Source organism: Diabrotica undecimpunctata, chromosome 1 (genome assembly GCF_040954645.1).
Source record: "Diabrotica undecimpunctata isolate CICGRU chromosome 1, icDiaUnde3, whole genome shotgun sequence".
NCBI classification, from domain to species: Eukaryota; Metazoa; Arthropoda; class Insecta; order Coleoptera; family Chrysomelidae; genus Diabrotica; species Diabrotica undecimpunctata.
In genome coordinates this window covers 94,674,043-94,702,032 of record NC_092803.1, presented here as the reverse complement: position 1 = coordinate 94,702,032, position 27,990 = coordinate 94,674,043, and the positions used below count along the sequence as shown (strand labels likewise).

At 33.6% G+C, this 27,990-nt stretch overlaps 1 protein-coding gene across 1 annotated transcript in view; it reads right to left on the bottom strand.

Moving 5' to 3' along the window:
* LOC140451593 (neuroguidin) overlaps positions 1-27,990 on the bottom strand; it is a 226,104-nt gene that overhangs the window by 104,970 nt on the left and 93,144 nt on the right. Inside the window, exons 2-3 of the mRNA XM_072545444.1 lie at positions 18,533-19,052; positions 15,710-15,852 (exon numbers count right to left, since the gene is read on the bottom strand). Coding sequence (XP_072401545.1) covers positions 15,710-15,852; positions 18,533-19,052 — 663 coding nt within the window. The remainder of the gene's footprint in view (positions 1-15,709; positions 15,853-18,532; positions 19,053-27,990) is intronic.

Below are 27,990 nucleotides of genomic sequence, written 5' to 3'. Positions count from 1 at the left end.
AGTTATACACCGATCTGTGGAAGACCTATGTCCAGCAGTGGATGTTTAATCACATTAACGTTGAGAATTAATAATGTACCGCTCTGTGGGAGACCGTAAATAAGTGAGCGTTCAGAGGAGACTCATGTATAGTTTTGAACATTCAGATGAGACCCTTGTAGTGCAGTAATCATATATATATATATATATATATATATATATATATATATATATATATATATATATATATATATATATATATAATATATATGTTGGTTGTTCATACTGTGCGAATAAGATTCATGTTGAGCAGTGATCAATCAGATGATATCTATATCACGTAAGATACGTTTTATGATGTAACCATACAGCCATACTTCTTTGTAAAGAGCAGGTGTATGATTGGAAGGAGATCCATGTACAGTAGTGATCAATCATGGGAGTTTAGTGTGTAGAGGTCAGAACCTTGTTGAATTATGATGATTCGTATATTGTAACGATCGGACAGAGCAGATTATATAGTCGATGATTGTTAGTTTGATCATATTTTAAGAATGGTATACGTTCCTATTCGTTTAATTTCCAGCGATAGCCGCTGCTGTACGTTTTATCCATTTCAATGACATATGAATTGTTTCGAGATTAGAGAGAGAGAGAGGCTTTTTCTCGATGAGTTCTGTAGGTTAAGTGGAGATCCGTGTATGGTAGTAATCAATCAGAAATTATACAGATGATGTTTGTTGGTTTGTTCTTACTGTAAGAATGGTATACGTTCTTCAATAGGCTACAGGTGACAGGTGCTAGATGGTTTGGGCATAGTTAAACGATGCAGCCGACAGGTGGCGTGACGAGATGATGAACTGTAATAGACGTGGAATCCCCCTTCAAAATAGATCCAATATATGATATAGCGTTGTTTTTGCTATGTTGTCATGTTTGTTTCTCTGTTAGCCTCAGTGACTACTCTTCTTTCGTTCAACGTCTATTATGCTACAGTCCGATTAGTAGCAGCGAAGATCCAATATAGTGCCGTTTTAACAATGTCTTTGTCTATGTTTTTTGTGATAACATATTCGATATGTCCTCCTCTTTCCAAAGAGCCTTCGTACGTCATGATCGGACCAATAGAAACGGAGATATGACGTAATGCCGTTTTAGCAATGTCTTTGTTTTTGTTTTTTTGTGTTAACGTATTCGATATCCCCTCCTCCTCTTTCATTTAACGTGTTACACATAGTAATCTGACTAACAACAGAGATACGATATAGTGCCGTTTTGACACAGTCTTTGCATTTTTTTTTGTCTTAGCATATTCGTTACCACCTCCGCTTTCCCTCGATACCTTGCGCGTTGTTGTACGTTGAACCATTTAGACGTTATGAGCTTAGTATCCTTTTGGCAAATCTCCGTCATGTTTTTTTCTATGTCTACGTATTTGATGACTCCTCCCCTTTCCATAGATATCTTGCATGTTGTACGTTGAGCCGTTTAGACGTTACAAGCTTAGTGCCGTTTTGGCAATGCCGCCGTGTTTGTTTTTGTGCTAACGTATTCGCTACTCCCTCCTCTACTAACGAAGATACATTATATGCCGTTTTGGCAATGTCTTTGTCTTTTTTTTGTGTTAACATATTCGATATGTCCACGTTCTCTTAGGCACTGTACGGAAAAGAAGGAAAATGTTCATATTGAACGTTGACAGAAGTCAAACAGTTGGCGTCTGTGTGTTACCACCGCTTTGACACCCCGTACGTCAAAATCAGGCCAATAGCCACGAAGATACGTTCTAGATTTGGCAATGCCGCCATCTTTGTTTTTTGTCTCAACGTATTTTCCGTCTACTCTCTGTTCCAACGAGCCCTCGCACGTCACGATCGGACCAATAAAAACGAAGATATGACATAATGCCCTTTTGGCATGCTTTTGGCGTGCAATGCGCACGACACATACTGCGTTCAACCCCATTTTTCTTACATATCTACTAATTTCTTAACTTGTTATTAAAGCAATTATTGATGGAAAATGTCTATTTTTACTTTAAAAGTTTAACAAAAAAATTACCTGAATTTCACTAAATGTCATTTTTTTCCTTTAAAACTCGTTCACTGCTGATCACGCAGCGTTTGCGTGATGCGGCTCATTGCCGAGAGGCCGATCGCGCATAAGCTGCGTGATGCGCATTTCTCTCTTTATTGTTGTCTGTAAGCGTCGGCTCATTTAATAATCAGTCTATCTTGTGTCGGCTTGTAGGCAAGGTGTATACAAATTGTTGTGCGGTCGCGGATTTAAATTTTCACGTAATTTCGATACCATTAAAAAGTGTGAAAATATGGATACTCGTGATTTGCCAGGCCCTTCTGGTGAACAGAAAAGACGAAAAATTACATTTAAAAATCCAAACAAACTAACTGAGGAAGAAATGTTAGCTTATGCGGCGCTTTCAGATTCGGAAGATAGTTTAGACTTAGACAATAATTCTAGTGATGATGAGCTGTATCAAGTAAGTGAAAGTGGAGATAGTAATAATGAAGATGCGTTTGAAAGAGAGAATTTACCAATATTACCTGAGCGTACCGTTCCTGTGGTAAATGATATAATATGGACTGATCCTCCCTTAGTGAATCGGCGGCAGCTTCCCTTTCTAGGAAATCCAAGTTTGAAGAAACAGCCGACAGGAAATAATCCAATAGACTATTTCAACATGCTGGTAGACCATAAATTTTATGATTTGGTTGTGGAAGAATCAAATTTGTATGCCGAAGAGATATTTCTTGCTAGTGGTACAGTTCGACCAAGAATATCGGAGTGGAAGACGCTTACCGCAGAAGAATTGCGTGTTTTTCTTGGACTAATTCTGCATATGGGTACCATAAGAACTAATCGTATACAGGATTATTGGAGAAAACATCGACTATTTAATTTGAAATGTTTTTCGGAATATATGAGCCGAAATCGTTTCATGCTGATTCTGAGATGCATGCACTTCGCAAGGAATCCTGCGGTGGGAAACGTTCATCCAATAGATAGATTATATAAAATCAGACCCATTATTGACTATTTTAATGAAAAAATGATGGAGGTAAGTTTCCTCTTTTTTACCAGTAGACAAATATTCTATATATTGTATCTTTCAGGTCTACTCTCCATGTAAGGAGCTATCAATTGATGAGTCTATGTTATCATGGAGAGGTCGTTTGGGTTTTCGCCAGTACTTGCCTGGCAAAAGACATAAATATGGAATTAAATTTTATGTCTTGGCAGAACCAAATGGGCTTACTATGAAGCTTATGATTTATGCAGGTGCTAATGATGTGACGAGTGGTGTTGGTCATGCTGCTACTGTCGTTTTACAATTAATGCATGGCCATTTGGATAAGGGGCATTCGTTGTTCCTAGACAATTTTTATAATAGTCATTCTCTGGCATCAACTCTGCTTCAAAGAAAAACTTTTTGTACAGGAACTCTTCGAATGAACCGGAAAGGAAACTGTGTTGATGTTATGAAAAAAAAAAGTGCGTAGGGGCGAAGTAGTAGAAAAATGCGATGAAGTAAATGGCATCGTTATGGGCAAATGGCGCGATAAGCGGGACGTGACATTTATAAGCACAGAATTTAGCAGTACTTTTGTGGAAGTGACGAGGAAACGAGGTGAGGTGGTATCAAAACCACAAGCAATTGTGGAATATAATAAGTATATGTCGGGAGTAGATCGTAAAGACCAAATGCTCTCATATAATTCGTGTGATCGAAAAACTTTGCGTTGGTATAAAAAAGCCGGCATACACGTGTTACAAATACTTTTGTTAAATTCGTGGTTTTTATATAATAAGTATTCGGGCAACAGGATCAGTTTTTATGAATTTCGAATAAATATTATTGATGTTTTATTGCCAAAACCGAGTGCAATAATTCCACAACCAGCAAGTGCCCCTGTTCACCTTCCATCAGAACTTCCTAAATCTGATGGAAAGGTTCAACGTAAAGATTGTAGGATTTGCAGAAACATAAGCAAAATTAGAAAGATGACTAAATATTGCTGCAATATTTGTAATGGCAATCCAGGGCTGTGTTTGGAGCCGTGTTTTAAAATTTGGCATGAACAGTAGATGAGCGAAATTATTTCTTTTTTATTTACACATAAAACATTTGCAATTTGTTATTATGAAGCAAATCTTTGGATTATAAGCATAAAATTTTAATTTTGTTATGATTCTATTGATGATTCTATAGAGCAATCATGTTCTTTTTTTGGAAAAATATATATTTTTTTATTTAATGATAATACTTTGTTCAATTTATTATTTTTATTCACGAAAAAAAATTATTTATTATTACACAACATGTGCGTGATCGGCCGCTACGATTTCATACAACTTACCAGGCCGATCACGCACCATAGGCGTGTCAGCTATTTTGGCCGCCACGTTTTCCAATTCATGTTAATAATCGATAATCTGATATTTGTATACCAGAATAACCTGATTTGGATGCATATAAGCCAATCGGCTCCTAACAGATGATCACAAACTAATGGCGGCAGTGAACGTGTTAAAAGTTCTGGGGTAGGAACTGGACTCAAATTCACTGCAACACAAACGACTACGTCTCACACTACGAAAATAGTCTGGAATGATCCTGGGGCAAACAAAATGAGGGTGGAAGCTGGGCACTGGGACGCAAACTTTGAAACTTGGCTTCTTAAAAACTCAAACACAATGGAACTATGTGGGTATCCTTCAAAGTTGTTGGAAACGCCGTTCTTCAAATCTCTTAGGTGAGAGACGGCATGAAAACAAAACAGTGACTACTCTTGCAAAAACTGACACATTACACTCGAGTATAATTCACCTTTCTACCAACAAATTTGCCGGTTTCTTAAGACGACCCACGCCGCGTGTTATCTCTTCAAAAACTCTCCCAAACCTCTGTAACTACACATTGAACTGCTACATACTACCAAACTTCACTATTTCCGATAACAAAAAAAAAACAATACGGAAAAACCATTACGAATTAGATGGAAATTCGGACCAACACCGAAACCAACTTACTGACAGCTGTTCCACTGAAAGTGATGTAATTATCTTTAAAATTAATTTGCCCAACTCGGTATAAACAAAGCACAAACCGAAATATTTCTGTTTATTTGACGCGCAAAATATCCTAAAGCGGCTCTTGATCAAATAAATACCAAGGAAATACGCATCTGTGTTACATAAACAAACTGTAAAATGTGTTTATTATAAACCTCGGTGGCGCAAAAGGGATTGAAATAATATTTCAGTGTTTTAACTTGTACGATAGGAAATAGAAATACATTGAAAATATTCTTCGGTGTTTTAATACAAATATAAGGTGATTTGAAATGTTACAATATTAAAATAATTCAATAAATTATTATGTTTGCTAGTAGCGTCATCTGCTTCCGTATCAACAAAGCATGCGTTGTTTACTTCCGACAGGCCCGTTAAACGAATTGAAGGATCAATGTAAAAACCGTTAGTTCGTAACGCTACTCGTGACGCCGTCTCGTGACGTTTCTTCCGTGACGCTACTCGTGACGCCGTCTCGTGGCGCTTCTTCCGTGACGCTTGCCTCAGCATTTTACTATAGAAAAAAGTTATAGAACGCCAGTATAGAAGCGATAGAGAAAGGTTTCAGGAAATTGTAAACATGATGCCGGTCAACGTCTGAATCTCATCTCCCTTTGCAACTTAAATCTACAGCTTCTTTCCTTAAGTTCCGTAAATTGATAAAAGCCTATCTATCTGAAAGACCTTATTATTCAGTGGAAGAGTTTCTCAATGAATAATTAAGAAAGTACAGTTCGTTTAAGTACAGTTCGTTTAAGTACAGTTCGTTTAAGTACAAGTAGAGATAATGCAAACACTCCTGACCATGGAGCTGCGCGAAGACGGAGTCAAAATTCATGTAAAGACAGAAAGGTTCTATTGTAAACCAAATTTCGTCTACTGCGCCGTGGTCAGGAGTGTTTGCACTATCTCTAACAAAGTATTTTTTATATATATTTGGGTATCACATGCAGCAGCTCAAAACTTATTCGTAAACTAGTTCGTAAGGTTTTATTATACAATTTGCAATATAGTGAAATTTTGCAATGGATTGTATATTTTATGTTTTATTCTGTGATATTGACGATTTATGTAACTTTGGTAAATTCTAATTGTTATTGTTATTATTACTTTTTTTTAACTTATATAAGCTTTGTCCATAAAATTGTAAAATTTTCAGTGACAATAAAGTATATTTCTATTCTATTATAATACGGACACGGTACCTAATGAAGAAGAAAGAAGCTTCGCTTCAACAAGATATTTAGCAGTCATAACAAAGCATTTTGTAATGTTACATAACTATTTTTGGGTGGTTTTTATAAGTATAATCTATTAATTATACTTATCCACATATATCCAGTGCTTTATCGCACAAATATTACAAAAGAATTATACAATTAATTTATAAAATGCGATTATCTCGAAAACTATTAAGTTTTGAAATTATTAACAAGTATACCTTTTTTTGTGTTAAAATATATCTTTAATATTTAAAAAAAAAAAATAGCCCTAACCTAAAGAACAATCTTTACAAAAAATGCAAGCTACGAGAATATATAGCACACGTTGAATGATTAAGACAAAGTGTGTACAATTATGAGATAAGAAAATTAGCTTTAAAAAATATAGCCCATGGGTTGGAAAATTTGCACTGTATGATCGTGCTAAGCATAATTAAAGTTATTTTTTGAGAGACTAGCTAAAAATTATCGTGTTTGCGAAATCACTAGTGACTGGTTGCTAGGACAGTACGTAAGTCCCCAGGATTTTGGAGAACATCTTTTGCGCGCTAGATAAACCAGATTTTTGATATTAAATAAATAAATGAGAAGTAAATATTGTAAATAAATTTACAGTTAACACTTTGTTCATTTATATTTGGCTTTCGGATTCTACTTTCTACTTTTTTTAAATATAAGAAAACCTATTTTCATTTTGCCAACTCTTTTAAAAATGAAAAAGCTTGTGTCGCAAATGATTGAAGAAGCTTCTAAAAAAATTGAAGAATCTTCTAAAAAAAATGATGATAAATTCGAGAACGTTTCCAAAAGATTCGATTAAACGTCTCAAATTATTAAAGAAACAGCTAGACAAAACGACGAGAAATTCGAAAATATGTCTAGAAGATTCGACGAAGTATGTATTCAGAATAGTGAGAAGTTTGAAGAAGTCTCTAAAACATTCGATAAGATACAGAAAAATGTAAACGACAAGATAGAAGACGTAGAAGAGAAAATCAAACAATTAGAGACCATGATAACTAACATGAAAGTGCTACCACCATACACCATACATACACCATACATCATATACAGTAGCCTTAGATCCGGTAGTAAAAGAAGAATCACCGAGAGACGAAACGACACATCATATGAGATTCAAATTGCCACCATTTGATGGAAAGTCATCACTAGACTTCGGCAAATATGCAAATAAAAATGTAGAAAATATGCGCATAAATATGCACGTGTTTACCAGAAAATATGCAAATATTTTACAAAATATGCATACAAATAAATAAAAAAACCGTAAAATAGTAACAATTTTATTTAAAAAAAAAAGTGTACATAACTAAATATTTCCTACTATTCATTAAGATTTACATTTATTTTAAGTAACTACATCATTTTTAAGTATGAATAAACTTATTTAGAATTATGGTAACAATAAATGACCAAGTGGTGTTCAAAATTTTCTAACAAAAACTTGTGGCTTCTGTCTGAGTACATATATTTATATATGGAAAAACTTCGTTCAACATCAACTGATGTAACGGGAGCATTTTTCAAACTAACCAAAACATTTGGTTCTAAATTAATTGTTTCCGAAATATTTCCAGCTAGAACACTGACTACTTCACAAAGAATATGGTAACCTTTATTTTTTTCCATAGTAGCTTCAAATTTTTTTAAAATATCTTTTCCAATATTACCTCTAACGTTCCGACAACATGACGCAAATTCTTTTATTAATGCTGTACTTTCGAACAATGACAGTTTTGGTGATTCTAACTGAGTAATTGTTTTTTGAACAAAACTAAAATTTGATTTTATAAATGAAAGTTCTTGTTGAAGCAAGTTACTCTGAAAAGTTTGTTTAGAATCCAAAAGAGATTGGGAACTTTCATCTGTTAACGTATCAATTATGTTCTTTATTTTAACAAAATGATCTGCATAAAAATTAGCTGCTTCTGACCATGTTCGCCATCGCGTTAAAATAGGTTGTGGTGGAAGAGGAATGTTAGGTAGCATTTCTTTATAAAGTTGAATTCTTATAGGAGATTTAAGAAATACTTTTTTGACACTGGATATCATGGTATTTACAAGAGGAAACTTTTTTCGTATTTCCTCTGCAACTCTGTTTAATCCATGCGCTACACAAGTAACATGTATTAAATCTGGGAAAAATATTTTTAAATTTTGTCCTGCTTTCACCATATAAGGAGCAGCATCCGATAAAATAAGCAGTAATTTATTAGAAGGAATAGTTGTCGGAAGAAAAAAAGTTGCTAATGTTTCTTGTATAAAACGCGAAATTGTTAAAGCATTTGTTTTCTCAAGTTGCTGGCATGAAATAAGATGAGATTTTGGTAAGGTATCTTCTTTAAGAACACCAATCAATAAATGAGCAATATACTTTCCTGAGGAATCAGTGGTTTCGTCTACAGATATGTAAAAATAATTATCTGCAATTTCTTCCTTAATATTAATTAACATCGACGAGTATAGCCCGTTCACATTATTTCTTCTTAGAGACCGATCACTTGGAACATTAAGTTTGCAATATTTTTTTAGAAACGAACTAAAATTTACATTTGCTAATTTTGAAAGCGGTATGTTTGCAGACACTAATGCGCGACACAAGTCTTCATTAAAAGTTTCTTGCTCATCTAATTTTTTTGAAGTAGATTGGAAACATTTAGCCATTGAAGTTTGATGTTTTCCTCCTATTTTTCCTTTTTTTGCAATGTGTGAAGCAGTTCTCACATGTTGGTCTATCTGAAATTTCTTCTCACATGCTATCTATAAATAAAAATAAAAACCTTTATTTTAACCCAACCTTTAAAATATAAAAATATACAAGGTGTTTTTGGTTAATCAAATAACTGGTTTGGAAAAAAAACGCTCGCTAAGTGTTTTAAATGCAGTATTAATCCACAAATTAGTTTTTGTTACTAACCATTAGTACATCATATAACTTATTTTAAAATTCAACAAAAGTTTTTTTTTTGTTAATTCAATTACAATAAAAATAATTGTGTTTTAGAATAGCTGACTTCATAAAAAAAAGTAAAGGTGAAAAATTTTTCTAAATACACACCATTGTATTGTACCATGGACAATTTTTTCTCACTAAAGGAAGCTATTTTTCATTTAAAAACAACCTACGAGTATTAAATTTCAAGTAAATACGTTTATTGGTTTTAAAGTTATTGTTGTTATTAACTAAAAGAATTTAATTTTTTTTAATTTTAACACCCTGTATCTCGAAAAGTAAATAAGTTTGACCCCTCATTAACTATATCGTTTTGTTCAATTTTTCGAGAAGTATCTACAGTCAAACGTTGTAAGTGTCATTTGGCAACACCCTGTATGTATGAAATATTAGATATTTAATAGAAAATATTAGATACTTACAATTTTGCCACAGACTGAACAGTAGATTTTTCCCATATCCATAAACAGCTCTTTATAAGGTTTAATCCAAGTTGAAGCACTGGTTGTTTTAGGCATTATAAAATCACAATCTTCCTTTTTGTTACGCACAACGAGTGTTTACGCTTTGAATATCAAAACAAAAATGATTTACAAATCTGAGCATCAAATTAGAAATGTTTAGGTACCTAATTCAATAAACTGGGAGATTTTGGAAAATCCCTAAATTAGGAACAAAACTATTAGCCGTTTACCTGCTGTTAAGATACAATAAATTGTAGATAGATTTGGGGATTAGATCATAAAATGCAAATGAGCGAACCCTTAGCGATTATCCAATAACTGAATGCCTCAGTGACCGAGACTTTCTAAGAATGTTGAGGGCTACTTAAATTGATCTTCTTTGAAATTGTAAACGTTTTGTACCTGTAGAGATTACGTACTTAGATCATTTCTTGATTAAAATGACTACAAAATTTTATACAAGAATTGAAATAAATTGGTATGTTTAAAAATTTTCAAATACAGTATAAAAATCTGAACTTTTATGCACTTTAGGCAAACTTTTATACAAATATGCCAAAATATGAAATATTTGCATAAAATATGCACAATATGCAATATGCATATTTGCCGAAGTCTAGTCATCACTCTTGGTCCATATATCTTAGACCATTTGAAGCTATTGCGACAGCCAATCATTGGAAAGAACAAGAAAAGGCTGTTTCCTTGACTGCTGCTTTACGAGGTGATGCTGCGGATATCCTAAGATCGATTCCCAAGGGTCAAGAAAAATGTTACCAGACCTTGTTTACTCTACTAGACAAACGTTACGGAGATGCCCATCTACAAGTCTACAAAGTACAAATAAGAAGTAGAATCCAACGAACAAGTGAGAGTTTGCAAGAATTTGAAGCAGATGTTGCTCGTATAGCGCTGTTGGCCTATCCAGAGGCACCAGACAACATATTGGAAGAAATTGCTGTAGATACCTTCATCAATGGGTTGAGAGACAGATAACTACAGAAAGCTTTACGACTAGCAAGACCGAAAGTTTTAGATGAAGCGTTTGTCATTGCTTTGGAACACGAGACAGCTAGTCGAGCTTCACGGAGCTAGCGAGTACGAACCTCTGATGTAACATGATGCCGAAGAGACGAGAACCCAGATGTTGGAATGGTAACGACGTAGGTCATATTCGTCGTAAATTGCATGAAAATAATACAACAGTCAATAAGCTAGAACAGATCGAACACTGGACTGGAATTAGTCATTCAAATACTGAAGCTCAGTCAAGACGGCCATACAGTGCAAATCGTAATCGATGTCTTGAATTAGAAGAACGACTTTGCCCCGTGAGACGAACCACCGTCATTAATGATCAATGGCAGCCTCAACAGCTACAAGACGCTCAAGCAAATGATCCATGTATAAAAAGAGTATTGGATTGGATGCGTCGAAGTTAAAGACCTTCTTGGCAAGACATTAGTGCATGTAGTCCCGAAGTAAAGTGTTACTGGAGCCAATGTAATTGCCTAGTGCTGAAAGATGATCTTCTGTATAGAACCTTTGAGAACGATGATGGTACAGAAACTAAGCTTCAGTTGATTGTACCTAAAAGTAAAGTGTCAGAAGTATTGCGTCAGTTGCATGACGGTGCATCAGGTGGATACTTTGGTATTACGAAGACTCTGCAAAAGGTTCGAGAACGGTTCTATTGGGAGAACTGTAAAGATGATGTAAGAAGATGGTGCCGGAAATGTGTACTGTGTGCAACCAGTAACGGTCCAGTTGGTAAAAAGAGGGCACCCACGAATCAGTACAATGTTAGTACTCCTATGGAAAGAGTAGCAATTGACATTGCAGGTCCACTTCCAGAGACGAATGATGGAAATAAATATATCCTGGTAGCCATGGATTATTTTGGATATAAATGGACTGAGGCTATGCGATACCAAATCAAGAAACTGCTATCGTTGCAGAGGTACTGGTTAAAGAATTCTTTGGCCGATTTGGTGTTCCCTTTGAGATCCACTCCGAGCAAGGGCAAAACTTCGAGTCAAACCTTTTCCAAAACGTTTGTAAAGTGATTGGTGTCAATAATACCAGAACGACACCCCTGCATCCTCAATCAGATGGAATGGTCGAGAGGATGAACCGAACGATGGGTAAACACCTGTCCAAAGTTGTATCAAAACGTCAAAAAGATTGGGACCAGCACATTCATCATTTTTATTCTTAATGGCATACCGCTCGGCCGTGAATGAAACTACAGGCCAGACTCCAACCTGCCTGATGTTAGGTCGTGAAGAATGAACAACATTCATGAACTTGTCCGACACCATATCCAGTTAGCCAGTGACAGAATGAAAGATCAATATGATTCTCGATGCAAGAATGAAAGCTATGAAGTAGGTGATCTTGTTTGGCTTTATAATCCACATCGTCGTCGAGACTTGTCTCTTAAATTGCAAAGACAATGGGAAGGTCCGTATGAAATTAAAAAGAGAATAAATGACGTAATATACCGAATTAAGAAGTTGCCGAAAAGTAAACCAAAAGTAGTTCACATAAATCGTCTTGCACCTTATGTTGGCTCAAATGAAACAGAAGACGCCCAAACCCTTCAATATGAGATCAAAGATAACCGGCGACCAAGCTTTAAAGAATTTATGTTAGATTACGCAGAGAGAAAAAGTGCTAGATTCGGCGTGACCACAGAAGTTCAGCAGGATATTTTTAGTGCTCCGCATAACGTCTCTCTAGCCCACTGTGTTGCCCAAGATCTTGAGATGACTAAAGGAATCTCATCCGTATTTTATAAGAAATTCGGTCGTTTGGACGAGTTAAAAAACCAGCAGCCTAAAGTTGGAAGAGTACTGAGATTAGAAGATGGTTCTCGATCTGTGCTGTATATGGTGACCAGGAAGTCGTATATAGACAGGGCAAGCTACGAGGATATATAGCGTGCTCCAACTAATTTGAAGAAAATTGTGTGCAATTACGACATCAAGAATTTGGCCCTGCCCAGGATAGACCATGCACTAGATAATCTGGACTGGAAGATTGTCAGAAGCATGCTTGAAGTGATCTTCCGAGAAACCGGCGTACGAATTACTGTGTGTTGCATTAACCCGATGAGATCGTATCCTTCAAAGTCAGTCGACTGTTATTTCTTTCTAAACGGTTAATGCAGAGCTGGAGAGTCCTGTAGATTCCGTCATCCTGGGCCTACATATAGAGTTGCTGATCGGGACGCTCAGATTTAAGAGGGGAGCAGTGTTACGAACATACTTTCGGCATGGCCCATGTAACGGTTGCATCTCGAAAACGCTTCGAGAACCTTCGCGATGTATCGAGTGCGAGAGAGAACAACCGGTCACGTAGGAGAATTAGAGGTGGGACTACTTTGGATTATTCTAGAATAATACTTTTGGTATATATATGTAACGATGTTATGAGTTAGTGGAGTTGATACGAGAGTACCGAACTGTAAACTTATAAATAAATATATTTATATAAATTCGAACCGCTCGTTTTATTTAATCTCGCTACAGTTTCTCTTGGCCTATTTACTAAGTGTCTAAAATCTCGTTTTCTTGACTAGACGACATTTGATGAGAATATTCTCTAGTAATAATAAACCTGTTGTGTCCATGTCGCAATTATGTACTGACTAGTCTCAGAAAGGATATAAAAATTTGTTTTTTCAATCGCTTTTAGTGTGAACACATGTCTAGCGTTTCGATTCACTTTGTAGAACAGCGATTTGTAACGCTTCTCTTTATAATAAGCCAGTTGTGTCCATGTCGCAACCATATAATGACTAACTTTGAAAGGATATAAAATATCACATTTTCAAACAGTTTTAATGGGCACATACTTCTACTGTTTCGACTCATTTCGCTGTGTATGAAAGCGACTTGCAATGCTTGGCTTATTAATAAAACCTGTGGTGTCCATGTCATGATTATTTACTAATTAGCTTGGGAAAGGATATAAAAATTCGCCTTTCCGCTTAAAACGCTTTTAGTCTGCACAAACTTCTATTAGTCAAGGAAATGAAGCAATAAACCTTCGAAAATCGCCACTATAAGACGGATTGAGATGCAGTTTGGTGCATTCGATTCGTGAGAGCGGCAAGAAATTTTATGAACTAATGCGATCATGAAGAAATGAAAAATTGCAGTTGTGCATAAGAAAAATGCATTTTCCAGAATCGCAAATTTAAAAAAAGTTTAATTAGGGAAATATTAAATAAAATGTCACTGAATACGAATATAATGTTGGCCGTGGATACCAAAGATCCAGGTTCTAAAATTTTGTTTACTGGAATTATTTTTTTTTAATTGACCTTTTTTATAACGTACTTTCACTATATACATATATACACTATATTTCGCATTTTTTTATATTCTTAAAGTTATTTATTAAATAAAAAGTTGTATAAATTTAAGTAAGTACAGTAAAACCTCGATATAACGGACCCCTATTTAACGGACTTCGAATATAATGGACAAAAACTCCGGTCAAATGTAAAAAAAAAATAAAAACGTACTGTTAATATTATACATGCTTAACCCGTCCTATACCTCTGTATTTTACAAAGAATTTTAATAAAATTTAGCATAAAAGGACACATTTCTAATAGTAATATGTATATATTTTTTTTGGAAAATAAACAAATAAAGCATTTGTAAGAGAAACATAATATTTTATCATAAACATAATATAATGTATCTACACACGAGATATAAATTTACACATTTATAGGCAAGAGACATAAAGTGAAGGAGGAAGCCCTCACAGGAAGAAGGCCCTTAGGACGTCCAAGAATGCGATGGAGAGACAATATATGGTCAGATCTAAGAACAATGGGGTTGCCTACTGACCCAACTATTATGGACGACCGTTCAAGATGGAAGCAAGTTGTGCAGTCAGCCAAAACCCACCCCCGGTTGTAGTGCTACGAGAAGAAGAAGAAGAAGAAGACAGAAAGTGAGAACATCACATATTATTAGGGGATTCCCTGATATAATAACGCGTAGGTGTCTATGATTATATGGGTGTTAACCACGCTGGCCGTAATGAAGACATTTAGTGTACGCCAGTAAATAAGTTAAAATTTTCGCAATCTTACCCTTTAAATATGGACAAACTTAAAACAATAAATCTAACGATCAATCAAAAACTAGAGATTATACAAAAGTTGAAGTCTGGAACGTCTGTGTCTCATATGCGATCAATATGGCATAAAAAATCAAACTGTTTCGAAAAAAAAAAACAAAATAAAATATGATGTAGGAAAGAACAGCAATCTCAAAAAACCAATGAAACTAGATTGTGAAACTTCACTGGAAGAAGCAATCTTAAAATGGTACGGCCAACAACGTTCTAGTGAGGTCCGGGTCCGGGCAGTAGAATGGAAATCTGCTGCAATTAAATTAGCAAATCATATGGACATACCATTCAGAGCAAGTTATGGATGGTTCTGGCGCTTTCGCAAAAGGCACAGAATCATGAATAAAATAATTTACGACGAAGCTTCAAGTGCACCAAAACAAGAAATAGAACCTTTTAGGCAAAAATTAGTAGAACATATAAGTAACGAAATGCTATTAGAATCTCAGATTTACAATGCTGACGAATCTGGTTTGTTATGGCGTACTTTGCCTGAAAGCACACAAGCCTCTAAATATCAAAAATCGAATTCTGGGAGAAAAATCAGCAAGGACAGGACCACTGTTTTGTGCTAACGCCGATGGATCGCGTAAATTGACTCCTGTAATGGTTGGCAAATCTCGTATAAAGAGTGTTAAAAGATATAATGTATCATCTGCCGGTTTCAGATTATAGCTCTAAGAAGGCATGGTTCACCTCAGATATTTTCAAAAATTGGTTTTTCAAAGAATTCGTAACGCTTCACTTTGTATGTACACGTACCGTAAAGCACTTGATAAATATTGTTATATTTTGTAGATATCATTATAAATACGTACTTGTTGAGCTCTACTACTCTGGGAAACTTCTAAGGGTATGTCAAGGTATTCTTCACGAAGGTCTTGCATAATAGCACTAGAAAGAACATTCTTTTTTGATCTCTCTTGTAGAGCCTTTGCTCTTTGTTGAGACGTTTCATCGCCTGAAAAATAATTATAAAGTTACATGTAAATAGTGGAAATTTGTCATTGAAATTAATTATAAATATTTAGAGGTTTATAAATATGGAGTAAAGCTACCGTTAAGATGGAACAAAGTCAATTAAAATTGACACTTGGTAAGGTGCTTACTGCTCTGTGAATAAAATGTTAGTTAAATTTTTAAGTCATAACTCTAAATAATATAAACCTTCATCTTTTTCTTACAACTATAGTTTATTTTTATGAACGAGAGAGTAATTAGCATAATTTTAACTGGTAGCTCCGACCACTCCATGGGCGTGCTCAAGATTAATTGAAAAATTACTTTGAATAATTGTAAAAAATAAATGAATTATTTCAGTGTTATAAAGTGTTATGTGTATGTAAACAAAAGTGACCTCTTTTATCACACACTATATTAGAACTGACTGGCCTACATTAAAAAGGGTTTTAAAAAATTCATTTTTTTTAATTTTTAAAAATTACAAAAGAGAAAAAGAGTTTTTAAAACCGTCTAAGGTATGTTAAATAGATGAATAAAAATATTAATATAAAACTTACAGCTACTTGTTACAAATCCAAATCAGATTCAGAAGATGAACTTTCAGAACCAAGATTTATAATAACTGGCTCGATCATTTTATCAGTAATATTGTCCAGCTTCCACATTTTTTCCTCTTCTTTAATAGTGTGATTTACTGCCTTTTCCCAGTTTTCAGGTTTTACATTATTTACGGCCTCCAAAAACAACTGTTTAACATCATGAATTTTAAAAGTGGTATTTTTTCTTGAAACTTCACTCTTTATCTGTGCCCATACCAGTTCAATCGGGTTTAATTCACAATGATATGGTGGGGATCTAAGTACTGTCATTCCACGATTTTTGACAATTTCATCAATTTCGTATTTTTTAAATTTTTCTTTATGAAGGGCACACAACGAATAAAGTTCCTTTCTTATAGATCCGGGATGGTACATAATATTTTTTGAACTCAGCCAATTCTGCAAGTCTTTTTTTAACCACTTGTTTGTGGGCAGTCCTTCTATAAGTCTGGAGTGATAACTTGCATTATCCATTACTATTACACAGTTCTTAGGAAGAAGATCTATCATTTGTTCGAACCATTCTTGAAAGACATCAGCGTTCATGTCTTCATGGTAGTCACCGGTACGAGTTGATTCAAAAGTTAATAAACCACCTTCAACAAAACCGTCTGAACTGCCAATGTGTACTATTATCAGCCTGCGTCCCTTTCCTGATGGTGGGTTTAAACCAGTAGATAAGTTATTTACAAAAGCGTGCCTTTGACTTGTAACAGTTTCATCCTGCCAAAATTTATTTGGTGTATGACCCTCGTTGATCCATGTTTCATCAAGATAAAATATTTTTCTTTTTTGGTTTCTCATTTCCTTTATGGTTCTTAGAAAATGTCTTCTCCATATGACAATATCGCTTCTTTCTAATAAAATAGACTTTCTGGGATTCTTTTTCCAGCGGAAGCCTATTTCTTTTAAAAGTTTCCATAACGTACTTCGACTCATTTCTGGGTAATCCTTATCATCTCGAACTGAGACAAGAACTTTATCCAATGTTGGAAATTCTTGTCTAAAGAAGAATGCATGCACTTTCCGTCGAAGTCCTTCTTTAAAATGATATTTCTATTTGAAATTTTGGTTTCCCTGGAGCATTACGTGGCATTTGAAAACTACCACATTTCTCTTCTTTAATAACTCTGTAAATCGTAGATTTCCCAACACCAAGTGTACTGCTCACTAACTCAACGGTCTCATCAACACTTTCACATAAACGTTTGTCTGTAAATGATTTAAAACAATTAAATATTAATGTTTTTTCATTAACTGTTAGAGGACCAATTTTTCGGCGTTTACACGGCACTTCCAAATTTTCCATAACACTAGTATACACAATAAACTGCACCTTGCAACTGAAGTACCTACTTTTAGTGAACTGTTAAGAATTTTGAATACGCCACTTGGACCTTCCTATATACAAAATGGAAAAACCCACTATCACATTTTCTGTGGAATAAGTTTAGAAGGTAATTATCTGGTCAATTACTGTCGTAGATTCCTGGAATTAAAGAATTAAATGTTTGATTGTTGAAACCCTTACTTCGTGGAATGCACTCATTTCAGATAAAATAAAACGTTTTATTTTATCTAAAGAATTAAACTTTATTTTGCAAATAGGTAGGTACTTATTAAACTTTTATTGGTTATATATAACCAATAAAATAAATATCTTACATTTCTTGCAAATTCATTAGTACCTGTTAACCTCCATCACTCCGACACTGGCAACCTTATTTATGGATTAGTAATCCTCACAACTATTGTATTCTATTCTGCTCCAACCTTTATACCTGGTGGTCATACTCAATTTAAAATTGTTTTCCTATATACTTCTGTAAACTTGTTGACAAATATCTGTTTTTATTGAGTCACCCGTATCAACAGTTTAGGGATTTGCATACATAATTTATTGTTTTATTACTCTCTCATACATAAAAATACACTATAGCTTATAGCTATGTTTAATTTATTCAGCAATAATGACATAAATATAATTTATCAACACAGTACATAAAATATTTGAATATTTCTGTCGAGAATTAAATTTAAAAATTAACACGTTATTTTTTTTTTGTTAACAATACTCACCTGTATAATGTAGGGCAGTTAACTTTGGAGGAATATAAACAACTCTATTTTTGCCTTTAGTTTCATTTTCAACTTCACTAGCATCACTTTCAGAATCGTTGGAATTTCCAAGCAAATTGTCAGGATTTGCCTTATAGTGTGTGGGATCGTCAGCCGTTTTTCCTGTAACAGCAGTTTTTACCAATTTATCAACTTGATATTTAATTCTCTGCTCAATAGGTTTAAGTTTTTCTAAAACTGTTCTTATTTCTATTAATCTATCTATGCATGGATCTCCTTCTATTTTTTCTCCCGAACACTTTCTAAGTACTACGTAAGTTAGATTAATGAGATATGAGAGCAACATATTATATTTCATTTCTAAGAAACTTAGACCCTGATCTGTTGTTAACTCTCCTTTTCTTACTTTTTGAATCATACTGTCTACTAAAGTACCTACATTTTGAGCACTAATATTCATTTCATTTAAGAGTATTAAAGCTTGAGGTAAATCTCGGTATTTCATATTCACGCCTGAAGTCTGCAAAAAAGAAAATTCTTATTAATACTTTATTATTTATTTAATTTGATCAACTATGTGTGAACTTATAGCCTACTTAAGAAGACCAATGACCTTTCATTTTCAAGTATTATCATAATCGAAGTTATCTCTAGAACCATATAGATACCCTGACCATTATATCTAAGACTGATACTCAACTAATGGTTGAATTCTCTTAATGAGCTACTAATTATTTTTAGTACGTAATGAGAATTAACCTAAATTGTGGGATTAAAACTATTTTATTAAACGTTTAACTTCCAGCATAGAAACAATTTTCAATTTTCATAATACAAGTAATTAATAATAATAATTATAATAATAATGATCCCGACACTGAGGGTTTCCTACTTGCCATTCAGGATCAGGTTATTCCAACAAAAAATTACCTGAAATATATTATTAAAGATCCTCAAGTCCAAAATGACAAATGCCGATATGGATGTCAAGCCCAAGAAACATCTTACCGGTGGCTGCTAGGCATTTGTCGGTACTGATTATAAAGAACGCCATGACTCAGTAGGAAAGATTATCCACCAAGAACTAGCTGACAAACTGGGATTTCTAGAAACCGAGCATCTTCCTTATTATCAATACGTCCCTGACAGAATGCTGGAAAATGACAACTACCAGCTATACTGGGACCTCACTGTGCTCAAAGACCAACCAGTGGCACATAATAGACCGGATCTCATACTAGTTAATAAACTTACCAGGCAAACAACACTTATTGATATGGCGATACCTAACACCAATAATTTGCGTGTTAAATACAACGAAAAGATCGCCAAGTATAGAGATCTAGAAATACAAATCAGGAGACAATGGATACTATGGGAGAACAGTACCTATTATTCTATCTACTACTGGTGTTATTCCCAAAAACCTCCTAGTAGATCAGTTACTGAGGGTTTTTACCTCCGAATTCTTTATAACTGAATCGATTCATTTGAAATTTTGTGTGTTGGTAAATAATTACTCAAGGAACAAAAGTTATATAGTGCCGATGTGCGCTTCCACCCTGGGGGTGTTTGACACCCCTTTTCGAGGGTGGAAATTTTTTCACTCAAAATAACCACGCTATTCGATAGAAGGACAAATTTCAAACAAAAAATGTAGTAAACATTTTTTTCACTAGATCAATACTTTTCGAGTGATTCGCTGTTGAAAAGTGTCATTTTTCGTTAAAAAAATATGTTTTTCAAAGGTTTTTTAAGAATAGCTCTGAAACTAAGAGTTTTATCAAAAAAAGTGTAACGACTAAAATTACAGCTCATAAAAAATAAAAAGATTGGCTTTTTAATGAATATTTTCAGTTCAATATTAACTGAGTTATGGCTGTTCAAAGAAGGTTTGTTTTTGTTTTTGTCTTTCAATACGAGTATTTAACGTTAAATAACGGAAAACGGGTACATTTTTCGAAAAACTCATATAATATTTTTAAAAGAGCTTGAAAAGACCTTTAAAATGAGTGGTGGTAAAAGTCCTTTGCACCAACTGTACGTGAGATACGATCAAAAAACGATGGGTTTCTCAAATTTTTGTAAAAAAAAAAAACGCAGTAAAACTAACGTCATGTTTACTACGATTGAAATAAATTGTTTTTCTTATAGAATTCACTTTACTTTAGTTTTTTTTGTATGATCCAAAAGTTTAGCCACTTTAGAATACCCAGTTTTTGAAAAAAGTATGATTACATTTTTTTTTTGTAAATATTAAAAAAAAATCTTTTTTTTATAATAACTTCAAAACTATAAAAGATACGTAAAAGATGACACAATACAAAAAAAAATAGGTTTTTTTTTCAACAAAAATTTTCATTTTTTAATTTTTTTTTGTAGCTTAAAAAATAACGGAGATATAGTTGGTTGAAGTTTGCTTTATAGCGCATGAACCACTGGTCTCCAACCCTTTGACCCTTCACTCTTTAAACATAAAGGACTTTAGAATGTTTTAACATTCATATACTTATAGCCCGTTAAATTACCTGTAAAATCGTTTTTTTATGCATATTATAGCATCAAAATTAACCGAGTTATTGTAAAAAAACCAATAGTACTTTTTAGATTTGGAGAATGGAAAAATTTTATAATTTGGAGCATTGGAGCATTTCGATGGAACTAATAGACATTTAATATATGCGGAATAACCCTAATAATAATAACATGCGGACATGCTGTGGTGACAATTGCCAAAATTGTCCTCCAGTAAACGAAGACCAATTTTACGGTGAAAATTATGATTCCGATGATGAATAGATATTCATTTATTTTATACCTCGTTTTATATAAATATTATTTATTTTTAGTTTTTTGGAAAATAAAAAAATTGTAATATATTATAAACTAATTTTTTTTCTATTTATGTCCATGTCTAAGTTAAGGATTTAAGGATTTTATTTTCATCAAAAGGGGTGCTTGTAAGAGTTGAAAAAAGTAGGCTCATTTTATAAGTAAAAAATTAATTTTTGTCTACAAACAATGCACTCTAAAAAATGTTTCAAATCGTTAAAAATATTTCTTAATTCATTTTTGACAAAGGGGGTGGTTGTAAGGGTTGAAATTTTGAAATTATAATAAAATGTTATTTTATAAGCAAAAAATTAATTTTTGTTTAATAAAATGCACTCAAGAAATGTTTCAGACCAATAAAAATATATTAAATTAATTTAAAAAAAAAGGTTGGTTGTGAGGGTTGAAATGTTGAAATTATAATAAAAAGTTATTTTATATGCAAAAAATTAATTTTCATTAAATAAAATGCACTCAAGAAATGTTTCAAACCGATAAAAATATTTTTTAATTCATTTTTAATTTATTTTTGTCATAATGGTGGTTGTAAGGGTTGAAAATTTCCAATAAATAAAATATTATTGTATAGCTAGGGTATTAATTTTTATTTGTATTTAAATACATAATTGAAATGTCTCAAAAAAGTATTAGCTTTTAAGGGTTGGAAATTGTGAATAATTAATTTTCGTATTAGAGAACACATTACAATATTTACCTTGTGCGAATAAACGAGATTTAGGTGCATAAAATAATTAAATCCGTGTTTTTCCCAGTTTCTTCAATAAGGGGTAGTTTTCACCCCTTAAAAACAAAAAGAGCACCTAGAGCATATATATTTTTTGAAGTGGAGGGTAAGATAAGCTTAATTTGAAATTTTCAAAGAAATCGATACAGTTTTAAAAAATTCGGAGGTATAACCATATTTGAAGCCTCAGTAACTGGACTATAGCGAACATAAAACAGCTGGGTCTAAATGAACATCTTTATAAGGCCATGCAGAAAGCTGTACTCCTCGCGACGTCTAGGTGTGTACGAAAATTTTTGGGAGATACTCCAGCAAACCAAGTCACCTAGGGCTAGATAACACGGAAAGAGTCCCACCAGAGCTCAATCCTTTTGATACCGTAGGTATCTGGGATGAGTGAATTTTCCCCTTAGAGGGAGTATATCTAAATCTGGATTAATTTATTATTATATATATTAATTTATAATTAATTATTATTATTAATTATAATAATTCGATTTATTTTTATTATATATACAGGGTGGTCCTTAAATAATTGTACAAAAAGAAACAGTAGATTCTACACTTTAAAATATTACGATTTAATCCAAATTGCTTAGATAAAATGTTGATATTAAGAAAGATACAGGGTGTTTAAGTGCAAATTTAAAATTTTATTTTTCGCTATAACTTTCATGTTTGTAAACAGTTATATATAAAAATTTACAACTGGGTACTTTTAAATATGAGAAATTATAATTTGATGCACACTTTGATATAACTGATAGAGGGCGCCACATATGTGGCATAAATTTGCACTTAACTTTTTTACTCGTTAAGTTACCTATATTTGGGATGAAAAATATTAAAGATACATTATTTTAACAAAAAAAAGGTATCATCATCAATCAGCCAATCCCGTCCACTGCTGGACATAGGCCTCCCTCAGTTCTTTCCAGTGTTCTCTACACTGGGCCGCTTGTAGCCAGTTTCCCGCTACTCTTTTTATGTCGTCGGTCCATCTAGTCGGTGGTCGTCCTCGGCTTCTTTTATAATTTCTGGGCCTCCATTCCATAATTCGTCTTGTCCATCGTCCATCTTGTGTTCTGGCTAAGTGTCCTGCCCAGTTCCACTTAAGTCTCGTGGTTCTTTCGATGACGTCTTGAACTCCTGATCTTTGCCTGATTTGTCGGTTTGTTATGTGGTCTCGGAGGCTCACATTCAGCATTGCACGTTCCATGGCTCGTTGTGTAACTCTTAGTTTATTCGCAGATTTCTGCGTGAGTGTTAAAGTCTCTGCTCCATAAGTTTGTACAGGCAAAACACATTGGTTATAAACTTTTCGCTTGAGACACATGGGAATTGAACTTTTTAGAATATGGCTTAGTTTGCCAAATGCTGCCCATGTCAGGCCTATTCGCCTCTGTATTTCATTTGTTTGATTGTCTCTGTTTATTTTGATCTCGTGTCCCAGATATTTGTAAGTGTCTGTTTGTTGTATGGTATTATTGTCGATAGTTATATTTCCACTCATTACGAGATTTGTCATAAGTTTAGTTTTCTCAAAGTTTATCTTTAATCCTGCTCTTTCAGACAGACTTTTAAGCGAATGTAGCATAGAAACTGTATCCTGTAAGTTATCTGCGATTAATACGACATCATCTGCAAACCTCAAATGATTTAATCTTTCTCCATCTATATTGATGCCCATATCTTGCCATTGGGTGTTCTTAAATATTGACTCTAGAGCTGCCGTGAACAATTTTGGTGAAATATTGTCTCCTTGTCTTACTCCTCGACCTAAGCTGAATTTTTCTATGTCTTCGTGTAGTCGTATACTTGATGTAGCGTTCTCGTAGATGTTTTTGATTAGTGACGTGTACCTGTAATCTATTCGGCTTTGATTTAGGGCTTCCAGTACGGTTTCAAACTCTACAGTATCAAAAGCCTTCTCGTAATCGACAAATGCAAGAACCAGTGGTATGTTGTACTCGATGCATTTTTCAATTAAGATCTTTATGGTGTGCAAATGGTCATTTGTGCCATATCCTCTCCTAAAGCCTGCCTGTTCTTTGGGCTGATAGAAATCAAGTTTAGGTGTTAGTCTCTTTGTTAAGATTTTCATAAAGAGTTTATACATATGTGTCAAGAGGCTGATGGGTCTATAATTTTCTAATTTAGTAATATCACCTTTTTGTGTAACAAGACTATCACTGCATTGTTCCAGTCTTTAGGAATCGTACCCGCATGTAAGCATTTATTAAACAGTTCGCTTACTGATTTTAATAGAATTTCTCCTCCTGCTTTTATTGCCTCAATAACGAGTCCATCGTCACCAGGCGATCGATGGTTCTTCATTTCCTTTAAAGCTGATCTTACTTCTGACACAGAAATGGGTAAAAGTATTTCCGATCCCTGATTTATGAGAGTCTTTACTCGTGTCGGTAAATTTTCTTGTGGTCTTTGGCTGGTATAGAGGTCTTTATAAAACTCTCTAGTTATTTTCAGAATGTTTTGTTTATCTGTTGTTGCCTTTCCATCTTTATCTTCTAGCTTGTATATTTCTTTTTTACTTTGTGTGAGTTCTCTTTTCATTATCTTTAAACCTTTGTTCTTTTCTACTGTTTGAGTAATTACATTAGTATTATATCTTCTTATATCTCTTCTAATATCCGCTGAAATTCTTTTATTTAGTTTTCTATATTCTTCTTTGTTTCCCTTTTCTTTCTCGCTTAGGTTTCGTCGTATTTCCATGAGAGCTTTTGTGTCTTTGCTAATCTTTTCACTTTTGGTGTAATTTTTCTTGCAAAATTTGAGTTGTGCGTTTCTAACCGAGTCTGTAATTAATTTATTATGATCGTCGATACTTAGAGGTTTGGGATTATTACTCTGTAAAGTTTCTGCTATATTTTTTATGTACGCTTCTGGCTGATTTGGTGAATTCCAAACTATGCGTTTGCCACTGTTTATCATCTTTGCTCTTTCTTTTTGTAGGTTTATCGTTATTCTAGCTCTTACTGGTCTGTGGTCGCTTCCTACTGATAGTTTATTAAGTACAGTGACATCTTGAATAATTTGCTTTTTGTCTGTTATTATATAATCATATTCGCTCTTAGTTCTTCCATCTGGACTAACCCACGTCCATTTTCTACTCTGTTTCTTCTTAAAAAAGGTGTTCATTGCATACAGTTTGTGTTGCAGTAGAAAGTTGGTAAGTATTTTGCCTCTTTCGTTTCTTACTCCGATTCCAAAATCTCCGATTGCTACTTCTTGTTCGTCCTTTTTCCTTCCGAGTTTCCCGTTAAAATCTCCCATTATCAGATTGTAATGGGCCGGTTCCTGCTTTTTTGCTCTTTCGATTTCCTCATAGAAGGCTTCAACAATCTCATCTTCGTAATCGCTGGTGGGGGCGTATACCTGGATTATTTTCAGATTGTATCTCTTATTTAGTCTTAGATTTATATACATAACTCTTGGGGAAATGCAGCCAATGCTCTGTATCATTTTCTGTAATTTTTTGTGTACTAATAAACCTACTCCTCCAGTTGTCGATTCTGTTTCCCCATTATAGTGGAATATGTTGCCTGATTTTAGTTTGACCTGATCTTCACCTCTTCTTTTGACTTCGCTAATTCCTATAATATCCCATTTCACATGTCTGAGTTCTTCCTCCAGTTCCGTCATTTTTTCATCTTTGGATAAGGTTCTTACATTATAAGTAATTATGTGCAGCGTTCGTCGTTCTTGGTAGCCTCTTACATCCCGGAGATTCTTTGCACCCTCTGCCCGCTGTCCGTGAATCCTACCGCTACCTTGGTTGGGAACTAGCGAGCTGCCGGGGACTGAGGGCCCTTTTCTTGAATGTCTATTCATGCTGAGGGGTTTTGGCATTTAAACACCACGCATTTATTAACAGGTATACCAAAAAAGGTATACCTGTTAATAACTTCAAAACTCAACAGTTTTCGAGATAATCGCATTTTGCAAATCAGCTACATAGTTCTGATTTAAAGCAATTACTCCGGGCAACGAAGGAAAAATAGACAAAAACATTAATACTTTTGAATTTTGGTATAAAATACCTTAAACTATAAAGTTAATAGTTAACGAAATATTAAATAAAATAAATATATCAGCAGGGTAATTAATAATAGGATTTGACAAAATAACAGAATAATGGAATTTGACATCAAACATTTTACGTTTTATGTTAAATTAAAGTCATAATCAAAACATTTTGTTTACAAACCAAATTAAGAAATAGTTAAACTAAATAACATAACTTTTTGTCAAAGTAAGTGTTCGATATGTCCACCATTTTATTTAATTAATTTGTCGATATATTCCATAAAAGATCCTCTCATATTAAATAGCATCATTGGTTCTAAAAAAACTGCTGCACTATTTATTTCTTCCCATAGTTGGTTGCGAATATTTATGGGATTCTTATAGACACGTTGTTTTATTGAGCCCCATACTACACCCAAATCAAGCGGATTAAATTCTGGGCTACTTGGTGGCTATAATGTATAATTTATGAATATATTCTTTTGGATACATATCCAAATCTTATGGTATATTATGGAACTACATCTTATTTGTCGCAGATGTTAAATAATGTATTAAACTGTGATGTATCTCGTCCATTGGTTACTTATATACACACGGAATAACCTATCGATGACATTACTTATTTATATGATTATGTTACAGCTTACGAGTAACTATAATTACATCTCGAACAAATGGACTATTATTATTTACTAACGAACTAATATTATGCTAAACTAAATTGCCCGTGTGTTTACTACATTTATAAAAATATCGGTTATTAGGCAAACAATGATGTTTTTGTAAAAATTCTGAGACTTTAAGGCTAGATTTGTAGCAAAAGTATTATGAAACAAGACACATATGTTTTATTCAATACCTGTGCTCTAGTTTCTATTATTTGTCCTAATCAAAATGGGTAAACAATTTACGTGATGAATAATAAATATTCTTTTCGGATTTTTATGAATTAAATAATTATATCAATATCTCACCACATTGCCAAGGAATATGACTACCACGACCAATCCAACGTTCAGAAAAGTTGTATTTAAGTATGTTCTAACTGTCTTCTCTCTAGAATGTGGTGGTGTACCATTTTGCATAAACCACATATTTTGGGTTTTCAGCATTTTACAATAGAGAAAAAATAATACAACGCCAGTATAGAAACGTAAGAAGCGATAGAAAATGGAAATTGTAAACATGATGACGACCAACGTCTGAATACGGATACGGCACCTAAAGAAGAAGATGTATAACAAAGCATTTTGTGATATTACATTATCATATATTAAGTTGTTTTAATAAGAATAAACTATGAATTATAAATATCAAACTAAGAATTATTATGCAACTGACTCATAAAATGCGATTATCTCGAAAACGGTTGAATTTTGAGGTTACTAACAAATATACCTTTTCTTTGTAAAAATAATGTATCTTTAATATTTTTTAACACAAATAGAGCTATCTAAAAGAACAAAAAAGTTAAGCGCAAATTTATGCCACACATGTGGCATATGTGGCGCCCTCTATCAGTTACATTAAAGTATGTATAAAATTATAATTTATCCTACTCAAAAGCATCCAAATGTACATTTTTGTCCAAAAATATTTACAAACGTAAAAGTTATAGCGAAAAATAAAATTTTAAATTTCCACTTTAACACCCTGTATCTTTCTTAATATCAACATTTTATTAAAGCAAGTTGGCTTAAATCGTAATATTTTAAAGTGCAGAATCTACGGTTTCTGTTTGTACAATTACTTAAGAACCACCCTGTATATTATATATATATATATATATATATATATATATATATATATATATATATATATATATATATAT